The sequence below is a fragment of the Cervus elaphus genome, chromosome X (genome assembly GCF_910594005.1).
Source record: "Cervus elaphus chromosome X, mCerEla1.1, whole genome shotgun sequence".
NCBI classification, from domain to species: Eukaryota; Metazoa; Chordata; class Mammalia; order Artiodactyla; family Cervidae; genus Cervus; species Cervus elaphus.
This window is the reverse complement of record NC_057848.1, coordinates 38,007,260-38,034,645: the sequence shown is the minus strand read 5'-3', so window position 1 is coordinate 38,034,645 and position 27,386 is coordinate 38,007,260. Positions and strand designations below refer to the sequence as shown.

General features: G+C 35.6%; 1 protein-coding gene across 5 annotated transcripts in view; it reads left to right on the top strand.

The window, feature by feature from the left end:
* The window catches only part of IL13RA2 (interleukin 13 receptor subunit alpha 2), a 74,922-nt gene extending 47,875 nt beyond the window's left edge, over window positions 1-27,047 (top strand). For 3 of the 5 annotated variants that reach the window (XM_043896187.1, XM_043896189.1, XM_043896190.1), the window contains 9 exons: window positions 11,210-11,336; window positions 13,802-13,953; window positions 14,994-15,147; window positions 15,732-15,852; window positions 19,176-19,360; window positions 20,513-20,658; window positions 21,802-21,946; window positions 26,067-26,182; window positions 26,901-27,041. In XM_043896187.1, coding sequence (XP_043752122.1) covers window positions 11,243-11,336; window positions 13,802-13,953; window positions 14,994-15,147; window positions 15,732-15,852; window positions 19,176-19,360; window positions 20,513-20,658; window positions 21,802-21,946; window positions 26,067-26,182; window positions 26,901-26,933 — 1,146 coding nt within the window. In that variant the 5' untranslated portion in view covers window positions 11,210-11,242 and the 3' untranslated portion in view covers window positions 26,934-27,041. Of the gene's footprint in view, window positions 1-9,109; window positions 9,128-9,958; window positions 10,049-11,209; window positions 11,337-13,801; window positions 13,954-14,993; window positions 15,148-15,731; window positions 15,853-19,175; window positions 19,361-20,512; window positions 20,659-21,801; window positions 21,947-26,066; window positions 26,183-26,900 lie in introns of those variants that run through there. The other 2 variants (XM_043896191.1, XM_043896186.1) reach the window with 2 other exon arrangements.
* Window positions 27,048-27,386: the final 339 nt, after the last annotated feature.

Here is a 27,386-nt window from a genome sequence, read left to right as displayed (position 1 = left end):
AATATGCTTGAGATGATTTCAATTTTTTTGAATTTACCAAGGCTAGATTTATGGCCCTCCTGGAGAAGGTTCTGTGTGCACTTGAGAGAAAGGTGAAATTCATTGTTTTAGGTTGAAATGTCCTATAGATATTGACTAGATCTAACTGGTCCATTGTATCATTTAAAGTTTGTGTTTCTTTGCTAATTTTCTGTTTAGTTGATCTATCCATAGGTGTGAGTGGGCTACTAAAGTCTCCCACTATTATTGTGTTACTGTTAATTTCCTCTTTCATACTTGTTAGCATTTGCCTTACATATTGTGGTGCTCCTATGTTGGGTGCATATGTATTTATAATTGTTATATCTTCTTTTTGGATTGATCCTTTGATCATTATGTAGTGCCCATCTCTGTCTCTTTTCATGGCCTTTATTTAAAAGTCTATTTTATCTGATATGAGTTTTGCTACTCCTGCTTTCCTTTGGTCTCCATTTGCATGAAATACCTTTTTCCAACCCTTCACGTTCAGTCTGTACGTGTCCCTTGTTTTGAGGTGGGTTTCTTGTAGACAGCATATATAGGGGTCTTTTTTTTTTTAATCCATTTAGCCAGTCTTTTTCTTTTGGTTGGGGCATTCAACCCATTTACATTTAAGGTAATTATTGATAAATATGATCCCGTTGCCATTTACTTTGTTGTTTTGGGTTTGAGTTTATAAACCTTTTCTGTGTTTCCTGTCAAGAGAAGATCCTTTAGCATTTGTTGGAGAGCTGGTTTGGTGGTGCTGAATTCTCTCAGCTTTTGCTTGTCTGTAAAGCTTTTGATTTCTCCTTCATATTTCATTGAGATCCTTGTTGGGTACAGTAATCTGGACTGTAGGTTTTTCTTTCATCACTTTAAGTATGTCCTTCCATTCCCTTCTGGCTTGAAGAGTTTCTATTTAAAGATCAGCTGTTATCCTTATGAGACACCCCTTCTCAGCTATTTGTTGTTTCTCCCTTGCTGCTTTTAATATTTGTTCTTTGTGTTTGACCTTTTTAATTTGATTAATATGTGTCTTGGGGTGTTTTGCCTTGGGTTTATCCTGTTTGGATTCTCTGGGTTTTTTGGACTTGGGCGGCTATTTCCTTCCCCATTTTAGGGCATTTTCAACTATTATCTCCTCAAGTATTTTCTCATGGCCTTTCTTTTTATCTTCTTCTTCTGGGACTCCTACATTTGAATGTTGGGGCGTTTGACATTGTCCCAGAAGTCTCTGAGGTTGTCCTCATTTCTTTTCATTCTTTTTTTCTATTTTTCCTCTCTGCTTCATTTATTTCCACCATTCTATCTTCCACCTCACTTATCCTATCTTCTGCCTCCGTTATTCTACTGTTTGTTCCCTCCAGAGTGCTTTTGACCTCAGTTATTGCATTATTCATTATTTATAGACTCTTTTTTATTTCTTCTAGGTCTTTGTTAATCTTTTATTGCATCTTCTCAATTCTTGTCTCCAGACTAGTTATCTGTAACTCCATTTTGTTTTGAAGATTTTGGATCATTTTTACTATCATTATTCTTAACTCTTTTTCAGGTAGACTCCCTGTCCCCTCCTCTTTTGTTTGGTTTGCTGGGCTTTTATCATGTTCCTTTATCTGCTGAATATTTCTCTGCCTTTTCATGTTGTTTAGGTTGCTGTGTTTGGGGTGGCCTTTCTGTATGCTGGACATTTGTGGTTCCTCTTTATTGTGGAAGTTGCTCCCTATGGGTGAGATCGGAGGAGTGGCTTGTTAAGGTTTCTTGGTTAGGGAAGCTTGCATAGGTGTTCTGGTGGGTGGAGTTGGATCTCTTCTCTCTGGAGTGCAATCAAGTGTCCAGTAGTGAATTTTGAGGTGTCTATGGGTTTGCTGTGACGTTTCATCGCCTGTGTTTTAATGCTCAGGGCTATGTTCCTGTGTTGTTGGAGAATTAGCTTGCTATGTCTTGCTCTGAAACTTGTTGGCTCTTGGGTGGAGCTTAGTTTCAGTGTAGGTATGGAGGTTTTTGGATGAGCTCTTGTCGATTAATGTTCCCTGGAGTCAGGAGTTTTCTGCTATTCTCAAGTTTTGGATTTAATCCTCCTGCCTCTGGCTTTCAGTCTTATTCTTACAGTAGCCTCAAGACTTGTCCATCTATACAGCACTGATGACAAAACATCTAGATTAATGGTGAAAAGATTCTCCACAGTGAGGGACACCCAGAGAGGTTCACAGAGTTACATGGAGAAGAGAAGAAAGAGGAGGGAGATTAGAGGTGACCAGGAGGAGAAGAGGCAGAATCAAAAAGAGAGAGACCAATCTAGCCAGTGATCAGTTCTCTAAGTGTTCTCCGCAGCCTGGAACACCCAAATAGATTCACAGAGTTAGATGGAGAAGAGAAAGGGGAGGGAAGAGATAGAGGTGACCTGGGGGAGAAAAAGGAGAGTCAAAAGGGGAGAGAGCAATCAAGCCAGTAATCACACTGCTAAGTAAAAATGGGTACTTAAAATTGGATTCTTAAATGTACAAAATTAATAACAAATGCAAAAAATCAAATATTAAAAATCTAGAGTAGAGGTTAAACTCTCAAAAATACAATATTAAGAAAACAAAGCAAAATCACAAAAGTTATTAAAAATATATGAAATTTGCTTTAAAAATAGGGTCTTTTTTTTGCAAGTTAATAGTAGGTTTTAAAAAGGAACACTAAAAGACTAATAAAAAAACTTAAAAATTAAAAAAAATGATAATAGTTAAATATATCTAGGAATTTCTCTGGAGATGTTGAGGGCAGTGTTGGGTCAGTTCAGTTTCAGATAGTTCCCTGTTACAGCTAATATGTCTTCTCAAGGTCTATAGGTCCCTTCCAATGTAGTCAATGCTAACTACAGTGTTTTAATCTGTTACACCTGTCACTTCCAAAGTGGTTCCCTCTTCTTTATATATTTTGGCTTCCTCTATTTTCAAGTCTCTTCAGTATCTAACTTCTGCCCTGACACAAGGGGTTGAAGGTGGTCATTTATTTAGGCTCACTAAAGGTGTGGCTCTAAAGGTGTGGCTAATGGATGTTCTTAGTCAGCTCTGTTCCCTATACAATAAGTATCCTAGATGGGAGACCTAGGTGGTCCAACTCCATGATCACCATGGAGAGGGGACCAGGATTATGATCACTTTTTTTTGCATCCCTGATAACTTTTTATTGAATGCCACATACTGTTTATGAAAAATTGTGGAGATAAACTGAGGCTATGGGTATTATCTTCTTTCAAATATAATTTCCTTTTGTTTCTGAAGACCAAGTAGGATAAAGGTAGGGACAAATAAACTTTTATTTTCCCACTTACGTAATTACTTGTTGTTTATTCCTTTCCTTTCCTCTTTGTGCATTTTTTTAAAATTATTTTTTAATTTTATTTCATTAAAAAAAATTTTTTTTATTTACAATATTGTGGTGGTTTTTGCCATACATTGACATGAATCAGCCATGGGTGTACATGTGTCCCACCCATCCTGAACCCCCCACCCTCCTTCTTCCCCACCCCATCCCACCAGCTTTTGGTGCCTTGCTTCATACAACAAATTTGCACTGGTCATCTATTTTACATATGGTAATATGCACGTTTCAATGCTATTCTCTCATATAGTCCCACCCCTGCCTTCTCCCACATAGTCCAAAAGTCTGTTCTTTACATCTGTGTCTCTTTTGCTGCCTTGCATATAGTATCATTGTTACCATTTTTCTAAATTCCATATATATACTGTATTGGTGTTTCTCTTTCTGGCTTACTTCACTCTGTATAATAGGTTCCAGTTTCATCCACCTCATTAGAACTGACTCAAATGAGTTTTTTTTAAATAGCTGAGTAGTATTCCATTGTGTATATCTACCACAGCTTTCTTATCCATTCATCTGCCGATGGACTTCTATGTTGATTCTATGTCCTAGCTATTGTAAACAGTGCTGCAATGATCATTGGGGTACATTTGTCTCTTTCAATTCTGGTTTCCTTGGTGTGTATGCCCAGCAGTGGGATTGCTGGGTCACATGGCAGTTCTATTTCCAGTTTTTTAAGGAATGACTTTTAAAGTTGTTATTCCAAAGTTGTTACTCGAAGTGAATGTTTTGGGTACACAGAGTTTGTTCACTAACAAGTATTTGGGAGCATTTGGGGGTGAGAAGAAGGGTGTTAAACAAACAGAAGAGATTTTTTTTGCTAGTTCCAGAGCAGTGATGCCTTTCAAGATACTGCATTGCTCTTCAGCTGTGACTTTATTTGAATAGAACGTAAGGTGTACTTAATAAAAATTTGACCTATTTTAAGAAATTGATGACCTGGAAGATTTTTTTAAAGGGTTGTAAAAGCCTGTTGTTGGTTTATTGGATAGAATTATAAAGTAAAAGGCTCTGATCTGCCCAGATTAGGAACAGATTCTGAAATGTGTAAGCTGCTTCATGAATTAACACTATAAACCTGTCAGTTGCCATGGTGTAATAGCTTAAAACTGAATTCTGTAGCTTTGATAGTACTTCAGGAAACTTGTCAGTTGGATGAACTCAAGATGTTATACAGGAAACCATCTATAAAAAGAATTAGGGAATAAGATGACTACTTATGTTTTACAAGATTTCTTGAACATACTTCATAAATGTCAAGAAACCATGTTAGTATATAATGCTGACAGGGACACAAATATAATCATGTTATGTATAACTGGATGCTAAAGTGATATTTGTTAAAAAGAGATCTTACCTGTACTTCATTCGTCTGCAGTGACTTTCATTATTCATCATGTGCCTAACTTTTTTCACATTTTTGTGGGAAATGACAGTTGAGTAAAGGCAAGCATGACAAATCTGTCTGATTCAAAGTCCTTTTATACTAAGTCTAAGTCATCTTCAGCATTCTTTAAAAGCTACTCCACTGCAGGAAATAATAATTGCCACTTATTATCTAAATCAGAATCAACTCATCAACAGTTCATAGACTGATTGTACTATTATTGAGCTATGTATTGATCTCAAAATGTTGTTGGGCCTCAGGATCTGGCAGGTTCCAGAGGTGCTGATTATGATGCTGAGTCATGGCTATACTCCAGAAACTATGAATAAATATTTGTACATGTTGGATGGTCTCCTTGAAAAAAGATTACTTATTCAGGAAGCCGGCACTTTTGAGTCACATCCTGAAACCATGGATGGATACACACCAGATCAACTGATGAAACAGAATGATGTCCCAGGGATAATTCCTATGAGAGGAAACTGAGTTTCACTAAAGTGAGATGGAAAGACACTATTATATGCTAAAAGCAGCATAGTCTTTAACTAGATTTGGACATACTTTTTGCTTAAATTGTATGACCTTGAATAATTTACTTAACCTTTCTGAGCCTCAAACAACTCATTTGTAATATTGGGTTATTGTAATAATAATAGCAACTAGCAACATTTGTGAGACTTAAATGAGTTAATCCATATCAAACATCTGTAACAGAGCTTGACACCTGGTAAGAGCTTAAGAAAGTATAGTCCCTATTATTATCATTTTCTAAATCCCCTGCTAACATTGGTGCTACAGCCCAGATCTTCTAGTCGATGCCTTCTCATGTAAGACCATATAAACTTATCATTTCATGCAAAGACAACATTTAAGCCTTTGCAATCACCTTGAGGCAGGGAAGACAGGCTGGCACAAGGGTGGGCTCCTCATCTATAGGCATTAGGCAGAAGGCAAAGCCACCTCCTTGTTTTGCACTTAATGAGACCATGATGCAGAGAAGAATGGCGTCTAGAACAAACACTTTGTAGCATCTGAGCAAGAAACTCTACCTTGAAAACAATGGAGCATGTGCAAATAAAAAAAAGCACAGGTTGCTGATACCTTGTGAGCACACATGTGGTGCTCAACTAGTAAGGGAAAATTTAAGGAAAACAGCTCTTAGAGAGCACACACAGTGGCTTCAGGAGACAAATGCACAAGCCAGAAAGATGGTGCTACTTGCTACCTGGTGCAATCTGGGCCAAACCTCAACCTTCCCTTCAATAAATATTCCACCCCTCATCAAAAAGACCCCACCCATTCACAGAGCTGAAAATGAGATTAAAAGGGGGGTATCAACACCCTGTGGGTATTCCTCACTCAGGAGGATGCCCACACCCTTTGCTTCTGTCCTGAATAAAGTGCTTCTTCGTTCTCTTTGCTCCTCAGTCTCAGTGTGAGTTTGTGTGTGTGTGTATATATGTTTATTTTTCCTTGGTTTCTTGTGTTCCTTACCCAGATTCTTTTGGACAAGTTGAAAAAGAGCTTGGACTTTGGTAAAGCTTTTCCTGTATCAACCCTACTTTTCCATTTCTCTCTATCTGGTAACTCAGATGGTAAAGAATCTTCCTGTAATTGGGGAGATCCGAGTTCGATCCCTGGGTTGGGAAATTCCCTTTCAGAAGGAAATGGCAACCCACTCCAGTATTCTTACCTGGAGAATTCCATGGACAGAGGAACCTGGGGAACTTCAGTCCACGGGCTCGAAAAGAGTCATACACGACTGAGTGACTAACACTCTCCTCAAGCATTAGTTCTCTTCTATTTTTCCCATTTTCTTGTTCTCCTAACCCTTCCAACTGCTTTGGCTGATATTTTTAGATATTTTAAATAATGTGAACAGAAAGTATCAAATTTCATAACACTATTTTTTTTTTCTAAACGGCAATAGAAATAACTCGGCCATACTTCCCTTTAGGTGGTTTTTATAAGCCACATTAGTGACATTGCAAAACTTCATTCATCATTTCCAATAGATAATATTTATCTTTGTAACTTAGTAATTGCCTTTAAAAAGAACCTGTGGCCATTTCAGATACTTTGGAAGAATCTTTTTTTCTTCTTTGTCAAGGTAGAGAAGGAACTTTTCTACAAAACCATATTATGTAAGTGATTGCATTATTAGCCTTACAACATATTTCTGTTCCTTGCTTCTTTTACCTTTCATTTCAGTGTGGATTTTGCCAGCAGTGGGATCTTTTTCAAGTCACATCACTTCTCTAAACCCCAGTCTTAATGACTGTAAATATGTGATACAAAATTTTATACCTACAGATTTGTTAAAATAATTCAACAAATTCTTTGTAAACTATAAAACACTTAACAAGTGCAATAAATTATTATTACTAAGGCAAAGACCAATAAAGATAGCTAATGGGTCAAAAAGGGTGGTAGAAGGTAGAGGTTAACAATAAGTGCCTTTTTATCAACTGTGCACAAGCCGATTTTGCTGAAGTAGTAGGAGGAAACGTGTGGATTTGGAGCAAGTTGTTTTCAAGCTTTTTCTTAGTAATAAGATGCTCAGAAGCAAACCCCTTGCAATTATATAGAGCAATTTACTATTCTCTTTCACATACATTATCTCGTTTAATCTTAAACACAAAACTGCCAGGCTGGTGTCATTACCTCCACTTTATAGATGGAAATTGAGTTATAATTTGCCTCTAAGCACATTTAGTGGTTGAGGCAGGGCTGAAATCCAGGTTGATATTTATACTATTGTGTTTGTATTATATTTTATGTTGTATTATATTTATATATATATAAATATATATAAATTATATGTTTATATTGTATTATATATTCCATGTTTATATTATATATGTTTATATATGATTATATTTATATTATGTATTATATATAATATAAATATTATATAATATGCTTATATTATATAACAAGTTCCTTTGCTATATATCTATTCATTTATTCAAAGATTAGTCAGTCCTGTCAGCTTTTACAATACTGTGCTGTGATTTTAAATTTGCTTTAGATGGCTTTTAGCCCCACCTATAAACTCACCTATCTTGTGACTTATAGAATCTGTGTCCTGGCCCCCTGGCTGTTTCAGGAATACCTATTTTTATTCAGTGTGCTTAATTATCAGGCAGGAAGGAAAGTATTAGAGATTCAATAAATGCCTCTAAGTTGGAAAGGGGGGAAAATGGGGGCTATGATAATTGTTTATGATAATCCATTTCTTGAGAAACAATGTTATTGGTAAGTACCTGGAGTTTTTCCAATAATGCAAGCATTGTCCCAGCCAACACTTAGAACGAAGGGTTTATCTAGCATGGCTTTCAAGAGGTGGGGAAGGGAGACTGAAACCAGGAACTAGCTTTAGGCTTGCCTTTCCAAAGATGATTCTTAGTGGAAAGCTGTCTGTGCAACAGTGTTGTATAAAACTGAGTGGACAGAAACAAGAAGTTGTTTGCCACATTGATCTTAGGTCTGGAAACTGCCTAGTGTAGTGGTTATCAAGGAGTCTGACACTAGGCTTTCTAGGTTCAAATCCAAGCTTCACCATTTATGGCCTGTAGTAACTTGTAGGCAGTTTAATTTCTCCTCTTCTCAGTTTCTGGTCTTTAACATGGGAATAAAAATAGTACATACATCCAAGGCTGACTGAGTATTAAATGAGATTATGCATATAAAGGGCTTAGCACAGGCCAGTGCCTGAGATGCTGGGAATGCTGAATCAATAGTAGGAGATATTATTATCATTATTATAGATGTTATGATTCATCACTTGCACCTTGTGTCTTTAAACAAGATTTACCTGGAATAGTGCTTGGCAAAAAAAAAAAAGAAGCAGCAGCAGCAGCAGCACAATCAAAGTTTGTTGAATTATTACTCTGCTAAAAATGTCATGATGATAAAACTGTGTGGTGGGGTTGATGGTTTGGGTGGCAACTGTAGGTTGAGGAAGGTTTGCAGGGAGACTTCTGGAAAGATAGGTGCAGGATAGACTCCTTATAACAAGAAAATTTATTTAGTGGAAAGGGCTCAAGAGAGCTGTTTTTCAGTCCTAGCTCTGCTCCCAGTAAGTTGTGTAAGCTAGGATCACTCACTTTCCTCTTTGGGTATTTCCTCATTTTTAAAAATAAAATGACCAGATGAGTGGTTATTAACTGTGGGCTGGGAGTGGGGAGTATATCTGAAACTGTTTCAAATTTTGTATCTCTTCATTTCTATCCCCCATCTTTTATTTGCCTTCAGATCCCTTGTGAAAAACTCTGTCATTCTGCTAACTATATATATAACACCTCATTGCACTAGTGACAGTCTTGTAACCCAGAAGCTGAGGAAAGAATTGTCTTCACGTTCACTTGGGTAAGAAAGTCTAGGTGGGACACTGTTATTTAGGAATTCCTTTTGTGGATTTCTAGATAATTGATTCAGGAAGCCAGCTATCCTATTTCCTATTTTTGTTTGTTTAAATGTGTTTAGCTGATCCAGGAAATGCTATTTGATGGCCTGAGTTTAATTTCAGTAGCCTATAAATAGAATAGAAGCAAGTTATTTCTAACTTTTTAGTTAGTTTTTATGCTGTACATGACCAGGGGCTAATAAAATATTTAAGGACAGATTGATAGGGTAGAGAGAGCTTTAAGCTCTCTCTGAGAGCATTTTAAGGCAAGCATGATTGTCTTCATCCTTATAGGTAATATGAAAGAATTTGTCAGACCTATTGCCTTGGATCCAAAAGTAACCAGTCTTTTTATCTGAATCTGTAAGAGCATCTCTATGGCAGAAATGTGGCCTTCTGTTCGCCAAACCCACACTACTTACACATTCCTTAGGAGGCAGCAATGGGCTGGTGATGGGGAGGAAGGAATTGTGGAGAGAGATTCATTGGACCTCAGTAAGAGAAATGGCATCCCCTTATGATTGTATGAGACATAGAAAAAGAAATAGCATGGTGTTGCTTCAGCCTGGCTAGCTAACTTAAGGAAGACTTAAATGCTGGAGTCCCAAGGGAAAAGCTTTCATAATACTGAGCCAAACATGTGGGATCCAGCATAGAAGGGTGGAAGGGCACTAGATTGGGAATCACATCTCTGTTCTACTTCCAGCTTTGTTACTAATTTACTGTGTAATCTTGGGCAAGTCTGAGTTTTACTTCCCAATATATAAAGGAGGATTGGACTAGCATTGCCTCCAATATACTTGCTGGCTCTAACAGTCTGATTCCAAGATTGCATTATGTAATAATTGAAGCCTAGCAACATGAGAACATTACAACTGGAGCAGGTAAGATTAAGAGGGTGGGGCAGGGGAAAAGGGTCTGTCCTGCATAATTAAGTTAAGTAGGGGAAAAGAAAGGCAGTCTCTGACTGTTGGGGTAATTGACCTTTAATCCTTCCTGTGAAATTGTTGGTTTTAAGAATATAGACTCAAAGAGAAGTGTAGAACTGGAAGTAATGATTTTTCATGGAAAGGAGAGTATTTTTTGATTGAATAGATGTGTGGAGACATGAATCCTTTTAGTTTTGATCATAAAACCAGTATTCTTCAGTAATAAAAAGATGATTAAATTGTATTCTGTGGCAGTATATTTTGCTCTCTGTTTTAAGAGAGGTAATAAATTCAGATTTGTCCTTACTGTATGCTGTGTGAAATGGTTTGGAGGCAAGAAAGACTGGGTAAGGAGATCCCTGATGATGAGATCCTCAGCTTAGGAAGGGTGTAGTGATAATGGAGAAATTGGACGGGAGAGGGAGGCGTTCAGGAAGACTCAGGTTTCTGGTTTGGACAACTGGGAAGATTATGGTGCCATTTACTGATATAAGAAATACAGGGAAGAGTAGAACACACAGGAGAGTGGATGATGAGGATTTAATGTTTATGAAGAAATGAAGCAAAGTTCTGAGTTATCTGAGGCTTTGGTATATTTGGTATAGATTCTGAGCTTTTATCAGTATTCAGTTAACTTTCAAATAATTTTTGTCTCAGAAAAGAGTGTGTGTATGTATTAATGTGTCTCATTGGTGGCTAGTGGAGAGTATCACTATGGAGACTAATGATATAATTCCCCCTGCAAATGGATAAGAACACTCAGGTGGGTCTGGTTCAGTCTTCAGGCTGAAGGCCATTTGAGGTCATCATATCTTGGTCATAGCATGTGATGTATAAGGGGTGTGTGTGTGTGTGTGTCAAAGCCCGGGTTTGAAGGGATATGTTTGTGTTGCCTTGTTTTTGCTTTCATAAGAAGGATGAGACGAAAATCCTCCTTTCCAATTATTTTGGTTCCAAGCTTGATTTTTCTTTTTTTTCTGTTTAAATGGTTCAAAGGGGCACAGTTTTCCCAGTTCTTGGTGGAAAGCCCACAAAGAGTTCCCCACTGTATTTTTAATCACATTTAGTACATATTGAAGTATGATAATGTTAAAATTTTATATTTTTCCTTCTTAGAGTGGAAATTTCAAGGTATTAAATCTTAGAGAAATGGCTTTCATTCATTTGGATATCAGATGTCTATATACCCTTCTTATTTGCACAGCTTTTGGCTCTACTTTGTCTTCAAATGCTGAGATAAAAGGTAAACCAAGAATGCAGTAATTTTAAAATCAGAGATATTAACTGCCTTGTCAACCTACCATATGAAAGTGCATAATTAGATGGATTATTGTTGCAGATATTTCAGGGATCCCATACACAAAAGATACGTTCTTACTAGTCAGCCTCATGTATAACGTAACTGATGATAACAACCATTTTGTGGGATAAAAGCCAAACTAAAATATACTTTCTATACCTTTTCATATAATCTTTTCTAATAAAGATGCTATTTACCCAAAACCTCATTGCCTGGTACCCAATTAACTGAAAACTTTCCTTAATTACTCAGTTCAGTTCAGTTTAGTCGCTCAGTTGTGTCTGATTCTTTGTGACTCCATGGACTGCAGCACACCAGGCTTCCCTGTCTATCACCAACTCCCGGAGCTTGCTCGAACTCATTTCCATTGAATCGGTGATGCCATCCAACCATCTCATTCTCCATCGTCCCTTTCTCCTCCCACCTTCAATCTTTCCCAGCATCAGGGTCTTTTCCAATGAGTTGGTTCTTCGCATCAGGTGGCCAAAGTATTGGTGTTTCAGCTTCAGCATCAGTCCTTCCAATGAATATTCAGGACCGATTTCCTTTAGGATGGACTGGTTGGATCTCCTTGCAGTCCAAGGGACGCTCAAGAGTCTTCTCCAACACCACAGTTCAAAAGCATCAATTCTTTGGCACTCAGCTTTCTTTATAGTCCAACTCTCACATCCATACATGACTACTGGAAAAACCATAGCTACCTTAACTTTTAAGACAATTAGATAAGTTTTAAAAATACATAAGTTTAAAATGAATTTTAAAAATAATTACACAATTGTTAAGTCATGTCTAATGAACTTTTCATTACAGAAGGTAATTAGAAGAATGTAGTTTACAAAAATTTCTAATCATGAGTTGAAACAATAGGATTGTCCTTTCATCCTCAATAGAGACCTTCTTTATTTGGTTCATGGGGCTCTCATTTCAAATCATTATTTGTGGCATCATTTTTTTCTGTTGATTCATTTACTTACCTCAATAAGTAATATGAAGTAAAGTATTAAAATGAAAAGCAGAGCAAAAATGAGAAGAAATTATTAGCAGAAAGGCAACATGAGGGCAGTACTATGTACTAGATTTGCTAGTAGGTTTAGTAAGTTTATGGGACTTCCCTTGTAGTTCAGCCAGTACAGAATCTGCCTACAATATAGGAGGCCCAGGTTTGATCCCTGGGTCCAGAAGATCCCCTGGAGAAGGGCGTGGCTAACCACTCCAGTATTCTTGCCTGAAGAATTCCATGGACCAGAGGAGCCTGGCAAACTACAGTCCATGGAGTTGCAAAGAGTTGGACATGACTGAACGACTAACACTTAGTACGTTTATAGAATAATTTGTTAATTTTTATTGCTTTCTAAATCACCAGATGAAGGAGCCATTGCCTCCCACTGCCCCCTCCCTTGAAATAAAAGAAGCTGTTTCCTGTCACTCAGCTGCCTGCTACTATTTTTTTTGAGTCCTTCCAAAGAATGGCTCAGGTTTGCGTATTCTACAAATAGCTCTGAGCTTTAGTTAACCAGAGGATTCAATTATCTTGAATGGACCAACAAGATCTGCCTGTTCTCCTAATTCTTAAGGCACTTAGCCAGAGTAGTCATATTTTATATTTTCTATCCCTTTTTGTGTGCCATATTTTCTGTTTTCTCTCCCTTTTTGTGTGTGTGCCATGAATGTTATGATGTTATACATACAGTAAACACTAGATTAATACTGACTGATTCTTGCTATGAGAGAGATTTATGTAGTAAAATGTTCCCACCCAAGACCAAACTGAGGTCTATATGACTGCAGAGATAACTCCATGCTGAATTTCTTATTTCTATGAAAACAATATCTAGCTAGGCTAAGTCACATTTACATACACAATTTCTTAAAGAAGGGACAACTATGTAGTAGTAATCTAGATTTTTAAAAACAGCTTTTCTGAGATTCAATTCACAAGACACAAAACTTATTCTTTTAAAGTATAATGTACAGTGGTTTTTAGTATATTCACAAAGTTGTATAACAGCCACAATTATCAAATTCCAGGATAGTTACATCACCCCAAAAAGAAACTTCATATCCATTCAGTAGTTACATATCATTCACCCCTCCCTCCAGCACGTGGCAACCACTAATTGATTTTCCTTCTTTATGAATTTGCCTATTTCAATATCTCACATAAATGAAATCATGCAATATGTGGGCTTCTTTCACTTAGCTTAAGGTTTTCAAGGTTCATTCATGTTCTAGCATATATCAGTATTTCATTCTTTCTTATGGCTGGATAATATTCCATTTTATGAATGTATCATAGTTTATTTTTTTTCATTCATCAGTTGATGGACATATGGAAGTAATCTAGATTTGGAGATCTTTGTCATAAGATACAGGATAAAAATTAAAATATTTTATTGATTTTATTTCAGTTAATCCTCCTCAGGATTTTGAAATAGTGGACCCTGGATATTTAGGTTATCTCTATTTGCAATGGCAACCTCCAGTGTCTCTGGATAATTTTAACAAATGCACAGTAGAATATGAATTAAAATATCGAAATGTTGATAGTGAAAGCTGGAGGGTAAGTAAAGCATGCACTTAAGATACTAGAGTGCTTATTAGTTTTCTTGTGATTCCTGATGTCAGTGTCTGCTTTATTTCTGTATCTCAATAGCTATTATTAAGATATAAGTTGCATGCCTGCTGCTGTCTCCTGTGCATCCTGCAATATCTGTTTTCACCCCACCCACTATTAAGACTACCATTGGAAGTACAGGAAAGGAAAATCTGATCTCATGGAATATGGACTTATAGAGTACTTGTACATTTTACTGTATTTCAGGGCTACTTAAGGCCTGTGTATGGGTCTTACATATGCTATCAGATGATGTGAGCTTTTTCTCTGTAGGAATTAAGCCTTATTTATCTTTGTACTCACCCTACAGAACACAGCATGGTTCTTTGCATATATTGTAGTAAGTGCTCAGTGAAAGTTTATTGAATTATTAACTATTTACATAGTCAACAAGCATGTTCTTTGAAAGATTTTGATTGTACAAGGAATTCTGTTATCTTCTTAATTCAGCTAGGTAGTTTCAAAGAACAATTAAAATCAAACATTCACTGAGCAACTTTTTTCTGCCAGCTACTTTGCTAACTAGGTATCAGGAATAGAAGGATAAATGATATATGATTTTAGTCCTTCAAGTAGTCACACTTTGTCTGGCTCCCTCCAGTTACCACCAAGATTTTATATGATTCCTATTTCATATGATATTTGAAAGGTGATAAATTGTCATGTAGTAGGCGTATGGCACGCGAAAATTATCCCTTGATATCAAGTTGGTTATAGCTCAAGTTCCTGCTACAGAGCTTTTTTTGTCTTCCAGAACTTATTTTAAATGAGGTGTTAAGAGTCAAATAATCTCATCAAATGACATAATATGCAGAAGGTGAACTCTGCCAAAAATATATCTGGGACAGTTTATCAAATAATCATCTGGAATTTCCTAGCTATTGAGGACTCTCCAGAATATTAATGACTTTTTAGCCTTATTAATGTGGCTCATGATAACATTATTGTTTCTAAGTTTGACTTTGTCTCATCTTTTTGTCAAACAGACGATCATCACTAAGAATCTACTTTACAAAGATGGGTTTGATCTTAACAAAGGTGTTGAAGCAAAGATACACACACTTCTGCCAAGGCAATGCACAAATGGATCAGAAGTTCAAAGTTCATGGTCAGAAGCTACTTATTGGATATCATCACAAGGTTAAAAAAAAGCTCTCTTTTCATAGTTAATACAGTTAGAAAAATCTATATGGGAAGTAAGTTCTTTAACACTTATACAGAAGATTATATGTACAGTTGAGAATGTGGCACAAAATAGAATCCTTCTGAGGAGTGGGTGACTGGTGTTTTAAATTCCTTAAATCAGAAAACATATGTGGCAAAACCTACATCTTATTTCAGGCATGCATGCTCAGTCGTGTGCAACTCTTTGTGGCCCCATAGACTATAGACTTTATTAGGTTAATATATATCCCAGTTTTGGGCTCATATCAGTGAATATACATGCAACTATGCAGCTTCTCGGAGCATCCTAGAATTATTAATTTGGCACTTCTGCATATGCTTACACTAGTACCAATAAATGAGCCCTCAAAAGTTTTTGATTTTGCATGTTCCACTTAAAGTGAAGTGATTTCCAACAACTTCCTTTTGGGATTTTCCTGATTATGTTGATTGCTAAATGAAGTGGAGAGGTCAAAGGAAATGAAATAAAATTGCTTAGTGATTTCCCAAGTGATTCATTACCATGTCTTTCAAGCATTCACAGTTTATTCATTTCTTAGGAAATCTGGACACTAAAATTCAGGATATGGATTGTGTATATTACAACTGGAAATATTTACTCTGCTCTTGGAAACCTGGCATGGGTGCCCATTTGGATAGCAATTACAGCTTATATTACTGGTAAGTATTTTTATAATAAGAATTCCATATCAGGAAGATATCTATCAAAATTAATCCACAGTATGAGTAACTGTATTTTCATTAGGGCTTCCCAGGTAGCTCAGATGGTAAAGAATCTACCTGCAATGCAAGAGACTCAGGTTCAATCCCTGGGTTGGGAAGATCCCCTGGGAAAGGGAATGGCAACCCACTCTAGTATTCCTGCCTGGAGAATTCCGTGGACAGAGAAACCTGGAGGGCTACAGTCCTTGGGGTTGCAAAGAGTTGGACAGGACTGAGCGATTAGCACATACATACATACCTAATTCAAACTCTAAAAAATACAAACAAGGCAAACAAAACAAATACTTGGGCCTCTAGATGGGCTTCCCTGGTAGCTCAGCTGGTAAAGAATCCGTCTGCAATGTGGGAGACCTGGGTTTGATCCCTGGGTTGGGAAGATCCCCTAGAGAAGGGAATGGCTAGCACTTCAGTATTCTGGCCTGGAGAAGTCCATGGACTGTATAGTCCATGCAGTCACAAAGAGTTGAACACGACTGAGCAAATTTCATTTTCATTAAACTGAATTCATTATACTTTTTCAGAGCTGGATTTATGATGAAGTTTATTTACAATTATTTAGGGTTTTCAATGGGAATAAGTAGGTTTAGGCTGTAGCTACTAGAAGGCACTCTATGGGTGATATAAAGAATGCAATCACTATTTCTGTACTGAGTTAAATTTTGCATCTTCTAGATAGATGAAATTATAACCTAAAAATTTTGGACATATTTCATATTCTTGCTTTTTAAAAAGCCATCTAGCTATTAAAACTGTATCCTTTTTCTGACTTCCCTGCCTTTGTTAACTCTCACTAAGGGTTTAAAGTGTTGTCACTGCTTTTAATACACCATTTAGGTTTGTTGTAGCTTTTCTTCCAAGAAGCAAGCATCTTTTAATTTCATCGCCACTTGGCCAACAACAATATAGTCAAAGCTATGGTTTTTCCCGTAGTCATGTACAGATGTGAGAGTTGGACCATGAAGAAGGCTAAGTGCCAAAGAATTGACACTTTCAAACTGTGGTGCTGGAGAAGACTCTTGATAGTCCCTTGAACAGCAAGGAGATCAAACCAGTCAATCCTAAAGGAAATCAATTCTGAATATTCATTGGAAGGACTGATCCAGAAGCTGAAGACCCAATATTTTGGCTACCTGATGTGAAGAGCCAACTCGTTGGAAAAGACTCTGTTTCTGGGAAAGGTTGAGGACAGGAGAAGAAGGGGGCAAGAGAGGATGAATAGTTGGATGGCATCATTGACTCAATGGACACGATTCTGAACAAATTCTGGGAGATACTAAAGGACAGGGAAACCTTGCAGTCCATGGGTTTACAAAGAGTCGGACATGACTTAGCAAAATATTTGGCATAAAGTGAATTCAGTGGAGTCCAGATATTTGTACCAGTACCATATCAGCTGCTAGGCTGTGATATTTTGGCTGCTTTTATAGATAAAATAAATTTTTCATTACAGGTTATTTAGGAAAATAAATTGGGCATTTATTCCTTTGGAAATCAGTAGGGAAATCCCCCCTAATTCCCACTAGCTTTATTACTGGAAAGAGGTTAAATTTCAATGATACAGCAACATTTCTTATCGAGGAGAATGGAAAACTATATATTTACTTGCCAAACAGCTCCTCTTTCTCTTTTTGAGCCCCTGTTGGCTTTTTTGAGATTTATCTCTATGTGTATTATGTCCTCAGGGGATTTTCATCCATTTTATTAAACATAACAATATTTTATGTTTGCTTTTATTTTTTAAATCTTTTAATTTAATTTTCTCTTCAATTTTTATATTTTATATACTTTGAAATTTAATTTTTATTTTATATTAGAATATAGTTGATTTACAATGTTGTTAGTTTCAAGTGTACAGCAAAGTGGTTCAGTTATACATATACATGTATCTATTCTTTTTCAGTTTCTTTTCCCAAATAGTATGTATATTTTAATCCAAACTCCTAATTTACCCCACCACCACCTTTCCCCTTTAGTAACCATGTTTGTTTTTGAAGTCTGTGAGACTGTTTCTGTTTTGTAAATAAGTTCATTTGTATCATTTTTTATATTTAGATATAAGTGATATCATGTGATATTTTTATTTCTCTTTCTGATTTACTTCACTTCATATGATAATATCTAGGTCCATCCATGTTGCTGCAGAGAGCATGATCTCATTCATTTTTATGGCTGAGTAGTATTCCATTTTGTATATGTACCACATCTACTTTATCCATTCATCTATCAATGGACATTTAGATTGCTTCCATGTCTTGGCTACTGTAAACAGTGCCACTATGAATATTGAGATGCATGTATCTTTCCTAGTTAGTTTTCTCCAGCTATATGCCCAGGAGTGGGATTGCTGGATCATATGGTAGTTTTATTTTTAGTTTTTTAAGGAACTTCCCTACTGTTCTTTATAATGGTTATACCAATTTATATTCCCACTGACAGTGTAGGAGGGCATCCTTTACTTCACACCTGCTCCAGCATTATTTTTCTTTCTTTTTTTTTCCATTGAAGTGAGGTTGACTTGCAGTGTTGCTCCAATCTCTGCTGTACAGCAAAATGACTCAGTTATATACATATATACATTCTTTTCCATTGTGGTTTATCACAGGATATTGAATATAGTTCCCTGTGCTATACCTTAGGGGCTTGCTGTTTATCCATTCTAAATGTAATAGTTAGCATCTACCAACCCCATTTCCAGCATTGATTATTTGTAGAATTGTTGATGAAGGCCATTCTGACTGGTGTAAGGTGACACCTCATTGTAGTTTTGATTTGCATTTCTCTAATAATTAGTGATGTTGAACATCTTTTTCTGTGCTTCTTGGCCACCTTGTAAATCTGCTTTTAAATCTGCTTTCTTCTAGTAAATTCTCCAGTACTGTATTTTAAAAAGCAGTACCATTCAGGATTATCAATATAAATCCCATGTTTTCTTAATAAGAATCTTATTCTTTGATTCACAATCCTGTTGGTGAATCAACATAACCTAAATACATGAGTAAGAATTCTTGCCTTATATCTGAGATTTTATAAAGTGTCCCACCAGATTGTAAGCTCTGTAAAATAATGGCCTATGTCTACTTTCCTTACTGTTGTACCCCTAGCACTTTTCATAGGATCTGGCACATAGTTGGTATTCAGTAAATATTGTATGTTATTAAATGATTTTTTATTTACCTGGTGTTTTAAAATAATTGAAAATTGGGCACCATACTACTAGAAGATATTGATAAGCACAATTCTTACCACACTTCTTTTTATAGGTATGAGGGCTTGGACCATGCATTAGAGTGTACTGATTACATTCAAGCTAAAGGAAAAAATATTGGATGCAGGTTTCCCTACTTGGAGTCATCAGACTATAAAGATTTCTACATCTGTGTTAATGGATCATCAGAATCCCAATTAATCAGACCCAGCTATTTCATTTTTCAGCTTCAAAATATAGGTGAGGTAAACAACTTCAAAATGTTTCTAGTTTAGACCATTTACAACCAACCACGTGGAAGAGAAGAGATAGATAAATAGATATCTACCAGAATTCAAAGCCAGAAAACTGGAAGCCAACAAAGTACAAGGAAGAACTAATTAAATATAAAAATATGGAAGATAAGGAATTGAATGAGTGTAAAGCATAGTTTGCATTTAGAACTCATAATTTGTTTCCCAGCTTCAAAGTTTGTCTGCTATAAAGTATTTTTGTCTAGTGTTAATAATGGAATAATTATGGAATCACTCATTCCCAATGCTCAATAGACCCTGGGAATAGGTTGGATATTGTCTGAGTCTGTGTTCTCATTTCTAACAGTTACAAGAATGACAGGTTCTATAGCCAGCCATAAATTTTGAATTTACTACATTCTAGCTATATGACTTTGGGTGAGTTATTCTTAATATGTTTCAATTTCCTTATCAATAAAGTGAAGATAATAGAGGAGCACTTTGTAGATTTATTGTGAGACATGAATTAGTTTATGATGTAACATCTCTGGTTTACTTCCTGGCACATCATAAGCTCTAAATAAGAATTAGCTATTAATAAAAATAAAAATACTAGTAGTAATTTGTTGTGGTAGTTGTTTTTAATGCCATAAAATGGAAAAATGACTGTAATGATTTGGATCTTCTAGCTTTTCTCTTGGACTTAAGTATTTGTCAATATGTGGCTTAACAAAATTCAGTTTCCCAAATAACCAAGTTTCTTAAACTGATCTTGGTTAACAAGTGGCTTTGATTTTAATTCACATTGGGGTTTCCCTTGTAGCTCAGTCGGTAAATGATCTGCCTGCAGTGCAGGAGACCTGGGTTTGATCCCTGGGTTGGGAAGGTCCCCTCGAGAAGGAAATGGCAACCCACTCCAGTGTCTTTGCCTGGAAAATCTCATGGACAGAGGAGGCTGGTGGGCTGCAATCCATGGGGTTGCAAAGAGTCAGACACGACTGAGCGACTAACATTTATTTATTTACTTACTTATAGAGCATAGTCTTGAGCCACATGATTTATCCTGGATGCTCTATTAATAGGTGCCCCTAGCTTTTGATAAAGGCTACTGCTAAACTTCAATAACTTTCATGTTGAAACTGTTTCCTTTCGTTTTCAGTTAAACCTTTGCCACCAGACTACCTTAGTCTTACTATGAAGAATTCAAAAGAAGTGAACCTGAAATGGAGCATTCCCAGAGGACCTATTCCAGCAAAATGTCTCATTTATGAAATTGAATTCACAGAAGATGATACTGCCTGGGTGGTATGGACATTGCATTTATTTGGGAAAATCATAAACACAGTCTTTTAAATAAAATAGTAAACATAAGAACCAAAGTCAGTTGCTATTCACGTAAGGATGGAACATAACATGCACCTTAGTTTAACTTCCAGAAAACCAAACAATCTTGAGGACAAAAGAAAGATGTTTGCAGTCTGAAAGTATGATCAGTTAATTATACCAACTTTAAAACTACATAGGTCCTTAGAGATAATCTAGTCACTTGTTTCCAAAATTGTTATATATTAATTTTATTCATTGGTTTCCAACTTAAGAAGTGGTGGAGATGAGTGGGTGAACCATTAGTTCTATCAATTCATTTCACATACACATTAAAAAAACCCTGATTTTTCTACTTGAAAAGATAGATTTACAAGTACCAAGGAAGTGAATTGACTTACAATAAAATTATGTAGCTAGAACTAGAATCCAGACCTTATTCCCAGTCTACTTTAATTTACATTACATTATGCTAGTTCCCAAGAAAAGTTACAACAAATGAAAAGCTGTTGTTTTGAATGAGAAACACTCTTCAGCTCTTTTAAATACAAAATTGAAGTAATCACTTCAGTGATTTTTTTTTCTTTTGAGATCATCCAGCTGTGTGTATTCTCATATCAGAAGGGGTGGTTTCATGCCAGGCCCTGAGCACTGTTATACTGGTCTTATGATTAAACAAAATAAGAATAAGGGAAAAAAGAAGCTTTGTGTCTATGAACTCTACAGTATCCATAGAAACAAACTTCCCATGATGACTCTTTTTGCTAACTCAGTATATGTAGCATTTTCTAATTTATGGAATCTGGACAATTTGAAACTAATCCAAAATGGGTGTCATAAGCACCAAAACTACAGAGGAATTTTGCCCTGTCATATATGCCCTTTACTACCAGTAATCCATTATCACTTCAGGAAAAATTTTAAATATAAATAAGGAAGAAAGAATGAAAAGTAAAACACCATACAGAGAGATGGCCACTGTTAGGATTTTGCTGTATACCTTTCTAGGCATTTGATGCATTTATTTCATGTAACAAAACTCACTTTAAAAATGACAAATCAAATGGAGTATGGCTAGCTGCAGTTAGATCAAATAATGACATCTTATTTTTTCTTGGCTTTCAGACTACCACAATTGAAAATGAAATATATGTCACAAGAACATCAAATGAAAGTCTCCAATTATGCTTTTTAGTAAGAAGCAAAATGAATATTTATTGTGCAGATGATGGAATATGGAGTGAGTGGAGTGATGAACAGTGCTGGAAAGGTATGGGATAAAAGAACAGTAGAGTATTTCTAGCACTGTTTGAGGAAGAAGACGCCTTATTGGATGTCATAGGTCACTACAATTCAGTGACACAGGTTATCAATATAATAGGGTCAACCCTTCTTCATCATTTTTTTTTTGAAGTGCAGTTCCTTGAGATATAAGTTACAGGTGTGCAATAAAGTGATTTACAATTTAAAAGGCTTTACTCCATTTGGAGTTATTATAAAATATTGGCTATATTACCTACTTTTATAGATTCTATAATATTAATTGAGCTGTATCTTTTCTACACTGCAAGGTTTAATAAATTCTGTTTGGGTCTTCCTGCTTTCATTTGACAAGCTAATTTGACATTTTACCTGTTTTGCTTTGATTTTGCTAGTGGATTACCTTCCAATGGTACTCTTAGCTCCAAAATTTGGTGGTACTATTCTTGAGTTTCTTATATACTTACCAGATGTTAACCAAATCTGTATTAGTACCAACTGGAGTTGTAGTAGTACATTTACTCTGAAGTTTTACTTACGAGCATATATGTATTTTATCAGACCCTTGACTATATTATGTGTCTTCTTTATATGGTTTTGAAAAATTCTATGCTCATTATTCAAGATTTTTATAGTCTATGCCTCTTCCCCATTGAAATTCAAATGAATCATTTAAATGAATCCATTTAAATGTTCAAAAGAGGGAACAATCATAAAATATGTTGATATAGTTATTGAAGAAAATATATTTTAAAAAGAACAGTAGCTAAACTAAAAATTTTGCTCTTTGCTAGCAAAATTAATTTTCTCTCAGTGTATTTTGTAATTATGAAAGTCCAAATGCTCTTGAAGATAGTCTATAAACAGGAAAGATAAATTAGCAAGCACCTCAATTGAACATAGATTTATAGGAAGTCTAATGTTTGGTTTTAGCTAGTTTAATTTGTTATAGTTCAAAGTCTTGTTATAGTTCAGTTATCAACATTCTTGTTTTTCTGTCAGAAAAGAGAATGTGCTAGTTCTTTTGTGGGGAAGACTATTTTAATCAATATTTTCCTATGCTTTTGATTTTCAAGAGAACAGAAATCTTAAACAAGACACTTATTTTTGAGTGTCTGGTACCATGCCTAATTAATATTTTTCTAATTAATATGTTATCATTAGTAAAATGTATATTCTGTTTACTTCCAATACTGATTTAAAGTGACTTATGGTAAAAGATATATTTCAATTAAATATGTTTGGGACTGATATGTACACACTGCTATGTTTAAAATGGATAACCAACAAGGAACTACTATATAGTACAGGGAACTCTGCTGAATACTCTGTAATAACCTAAATGGGAAAAGAATTTGAAAAAGAATATATATACATATATAAACAGAATCACTTTGCTGTACACCTGAAGCTAACACAACATTGTTAACCAATTATACTCCAAGGATGCATGAGACAAGTGCTTGGGGCTGGTGCACTGTGATGACCCAGAGGGAGGGGATGGGGAGGGAGGTGGGAGGGGGGTTCAGGATGGGGAACACATGTAAATCCATGGCTGATTCATGTCAATGTATGGCAAAAACCACTACAATATTGTAAAATAATTAGCCTCCAAGTAATAAAAATAAATGAAAACAAAATAAAAAAATAAAAAATTAAATAAAGAAAATAAACTTTCATGGAAGACAAAAATAGCAATATAAACAACATTGAGAAAGAGGCAAAACATTATTGTGCTTCACAGTATACTAGCATTATCAATATAAATGTTAGTAATTATTTTAAATTGAAGGAAATTAACTCAGCCTTGCTCTTTCACATGAAGGCATATAAATACATATGCAGATATAGATACAAATATATAATGGCATTTTTATCAATCATCCGTCTCCTTTTATGTTGTTCCATTATAATAGAATCTGTGTTTGTTATCTCTCTATTAGTATACTGGTATCATTCTCTTTCATATATCAGCTATTTGTTAAGCACCTACTATGTGTCAAAGTTTTTCAGGTACTGGAGATACAGTGGTAAAAAAAAAAAAATCCTTGTCCTCATTGAATTTATATTTTATTCCCAAGTTAGGTAGGGATAGACATAAGCAAAGAAGCCAAATATATCATATAATCACTAAGGGCTGTGGGGGAAAAACAGGCAGAAAGAGAGAGAGAAAGAACTCAATTAACTAAAGATACATGGAATCAGAAAGAACACTTACTTGTACTATGTTTTTTTCATTTTTGTCACTAATATAAGAAATCTGAGACTCTGTGGAACTGACACTGAGAAAGCCATGCCCTGAATTATATCTTGTTTTGATTCCTGGGTTGGGAAGATCCCCTGGAGAAGGGAAGGCTACCCACTCCAGTATTCTGGCCTGGAGAATTCCATGTATGGTCTATAGGGCCGCAAAGAGTCAGACAGGACTGAGTGACTTTCACTTTCACTTTCATTAGTCAATGCAGGGTTTAAAGAAGACATGGTGAGTTTTTAGCCACATCCTCAAAATAACAGCCTTTTATATATTTTACATATAATCTTTTTTAAAGTTTGAGTATAATTGATTTACAATGCTGTTTTGTTTTGTTTTTGTTTTTTAAACTTTTTGTATGTAATCTTAACCATTTTTTTGATGACAGACTTCTTTTGCCCTGATGGCTATCTCTTGGTAGAATCTTAGTAAGTTTGAGATTAGAAACAAAGACTTTCCTGAGATGCATGTGATCTTATTTCTTTTGCACATTTCTTATTGGATGTTTTAAGTTATAGAAAAATCGCACATAATCTTTTGAAAATGACTATCTTATTCAGGATTTAATCTGGAACTTCACAAAAGAAGTCTATTTCTCGCTGTTAATTTTGTATTCCAGAAGCTCATATCATTAGTCATTTCTCTGGATTATATCCTTGCAATTCTTAACTGGGCCTATGAATTTGGTAATTTTCTAGTAGGAAATAAGATCCTAAATGAATAAGACACCAAGAAAAAAGTGGGGCTGGAGATAGTTTTGAGTATAGATATAGGCCTAGGATTCAACATTTTCCATAGTATTTCAAAAATGTGGGAGATACTGGTTTTGGAAGGACAAACCTTGCATACATTTTCAATTTGTCTAGTGATTGCTCATTTCTTGCTCTGCAGAAAGTGTCAGTTACTCAGTTGTGTCCGACTCTTTGTGACCACATGGACTGTAGCCTACCAGGCTCCTCTATCCATGGAATTCTTTAGGCAAGAATACCGGAGTGGGTTGCCATTTCCTTCTCCAGAGGGTCTTCCCAACCCAGGGATCGAACATGGCTCTCCCTCATTGCAGGCAGACACTTTACCGACTGAGCCACCAGGGAAGCCCTTGCTATGCAGAAGAACCATTAAAATTTCATCCCTTAAAAAAAAAAAAAAAAGAATGATAAGAAAAAACTCATTTCTTTAGTCTCCAGAATGTGAGACAGTTTCAAAAACATGATAAAGACTAGCTCCATTATTCGCACTGAGACTTACTGAAGACCAACTTTCACTCACTACTGCATTGTATGATATAAACATTTGACTTATTGAGAGTTAAGAGATACATATGGTATGTTTATCTAATCACTCTGTTAATATTTTGCCACTGCGTTATTTGAAAAATTCACAAGAACAAATTTGAAAACAAAATCATATAAGAAAATAAAAATGGTGGGAAGAAATTCCCTGGTGGTCTAATGGCTAATACTCTGTGCTTCCAATGCAGGGGGCCTGGGTTCTAACTCCAGTCAGGTAGCGAGATCCCACATGCCTCAACTTAGAGTTTGAATGCTGAAACTAAAGATCTTGTATGCCGCAACTAAGACCCGGCACAGCCAAATAAATAAATAAATATTTTAAAAAGAAAATAGAATGGGGCTTTAGGTAGTTACTTCTCTAAGCAAAATGAAGAGCTGTCACAGCCCAGTAAAGTAGTTGTTCTATAAAAAAAAGTGCACGAATGAAAGGAATGACATACTCAAACCTCACTTACTGGGATATATGGCAGAAGTTGCCAAGTTTAACTCACTTCTTGTCCATTTACCAGTTTATTTATAAATAATTTCATTTTCAAAATAATTGTACACATCTAACCCTTCCCCTTTTTTTGTGATTTTAATCCTAGGTGACATATGGAAGGAAATCTTACTATTTCTCTTGGTACCACTTGTTCTTGTCTCATTATTTGTTTTGGTAGTTACTTGTCTACTTTTATATAAGCAAAGAAATTTATTGAAAATGGTAAGTTGTATAGCGTTACCATGTTTAGTCTGAGGTAATAGATAAAAAATATTTTGCTTTAGAACTGATGAACCTACATTTTATAACTGCCTGTACACTGTGAGTGTACAATGATGTTGTGTAAACTATGATGATGTGTTAAGAATGAACAGTAATTTAAAAAATTAACCCTAAAAAGCTACATTTTGGGGTGGACTTACTTTTGACGATAGATAAGAATAATGCTTCAGAACATGAAACACTACCTTTAGTTTAGAGAAAACATGAGAATTACAGGAGAAAAGCAGGATGGGGAAAAGGCAAGACTGACTTAAAATGTAAGCAGCCTGATATATATTACTAGTGTGCCACAAAAATTTTAAAAATCTTGGTGTGTAACCTCCAAGACCTCACATTCCAGTTCTGCTAGCTGTATAGTAGAATCTATACAAAAACATAACCTGCATTATGAGCTGATTTTAGCTATTTGAGTTATACAGATAATGCTATAGAGGGACCACTGTGTCTTTGGTGAGCTTTAAGAAGGAAATGTGACTTAGAGAAAAAATATCATAATGCCAAGTCTTTTAAAGATAAAGAGAAATGTGAATATGTATGATATGTTTTGCTTTATTCCCTGCTGAATGCTTTTTTTCCCTATGTCTCTGAGTTATTAATCTAAGTGAAATAGTTTGTGTTATTAATGACTGTTAATAATGGAGCTCTTTCTTAATTTCAGGTTTTTCATACAAAAAAAAGAAGCCCTTTCTAATCAAGATTCACTCTGTTGACTCAATAAATCCCAGTCTTATGGCCAAATGTTTGATATGAGTCTTATCAAACTGAATTTTTTCCTAAATGTTGAATAAATTTTATTTTGAAAACATTGTTGTCTTTAAATAGGCATTTGATTATTAAAATCCTCAATTAGTAGGGAATTTTATGGATTCTATTAACAGATTTTTTTTTTCTTATTAAGACACAAAGTTTAGAGACTTCCCTGGCAGTCAAGTGGTTATGACTCTGTTTTTCCACTTCGGGGTTCTATCCCTGGTCAGGGAACTAAGATCCCTCATGCTGGGCGGTGAGGTCAAAAACAAAAACAAAGTTCAACCAATTAAATTGAAGATCTAATTGCTTTTATTAAGTGATTCATGAATCAGACTGCGTCCTACCTAGCAACTAGAAGGGTGCTCTGAGGGGTTGTACAAAACAGAAGGTTTTT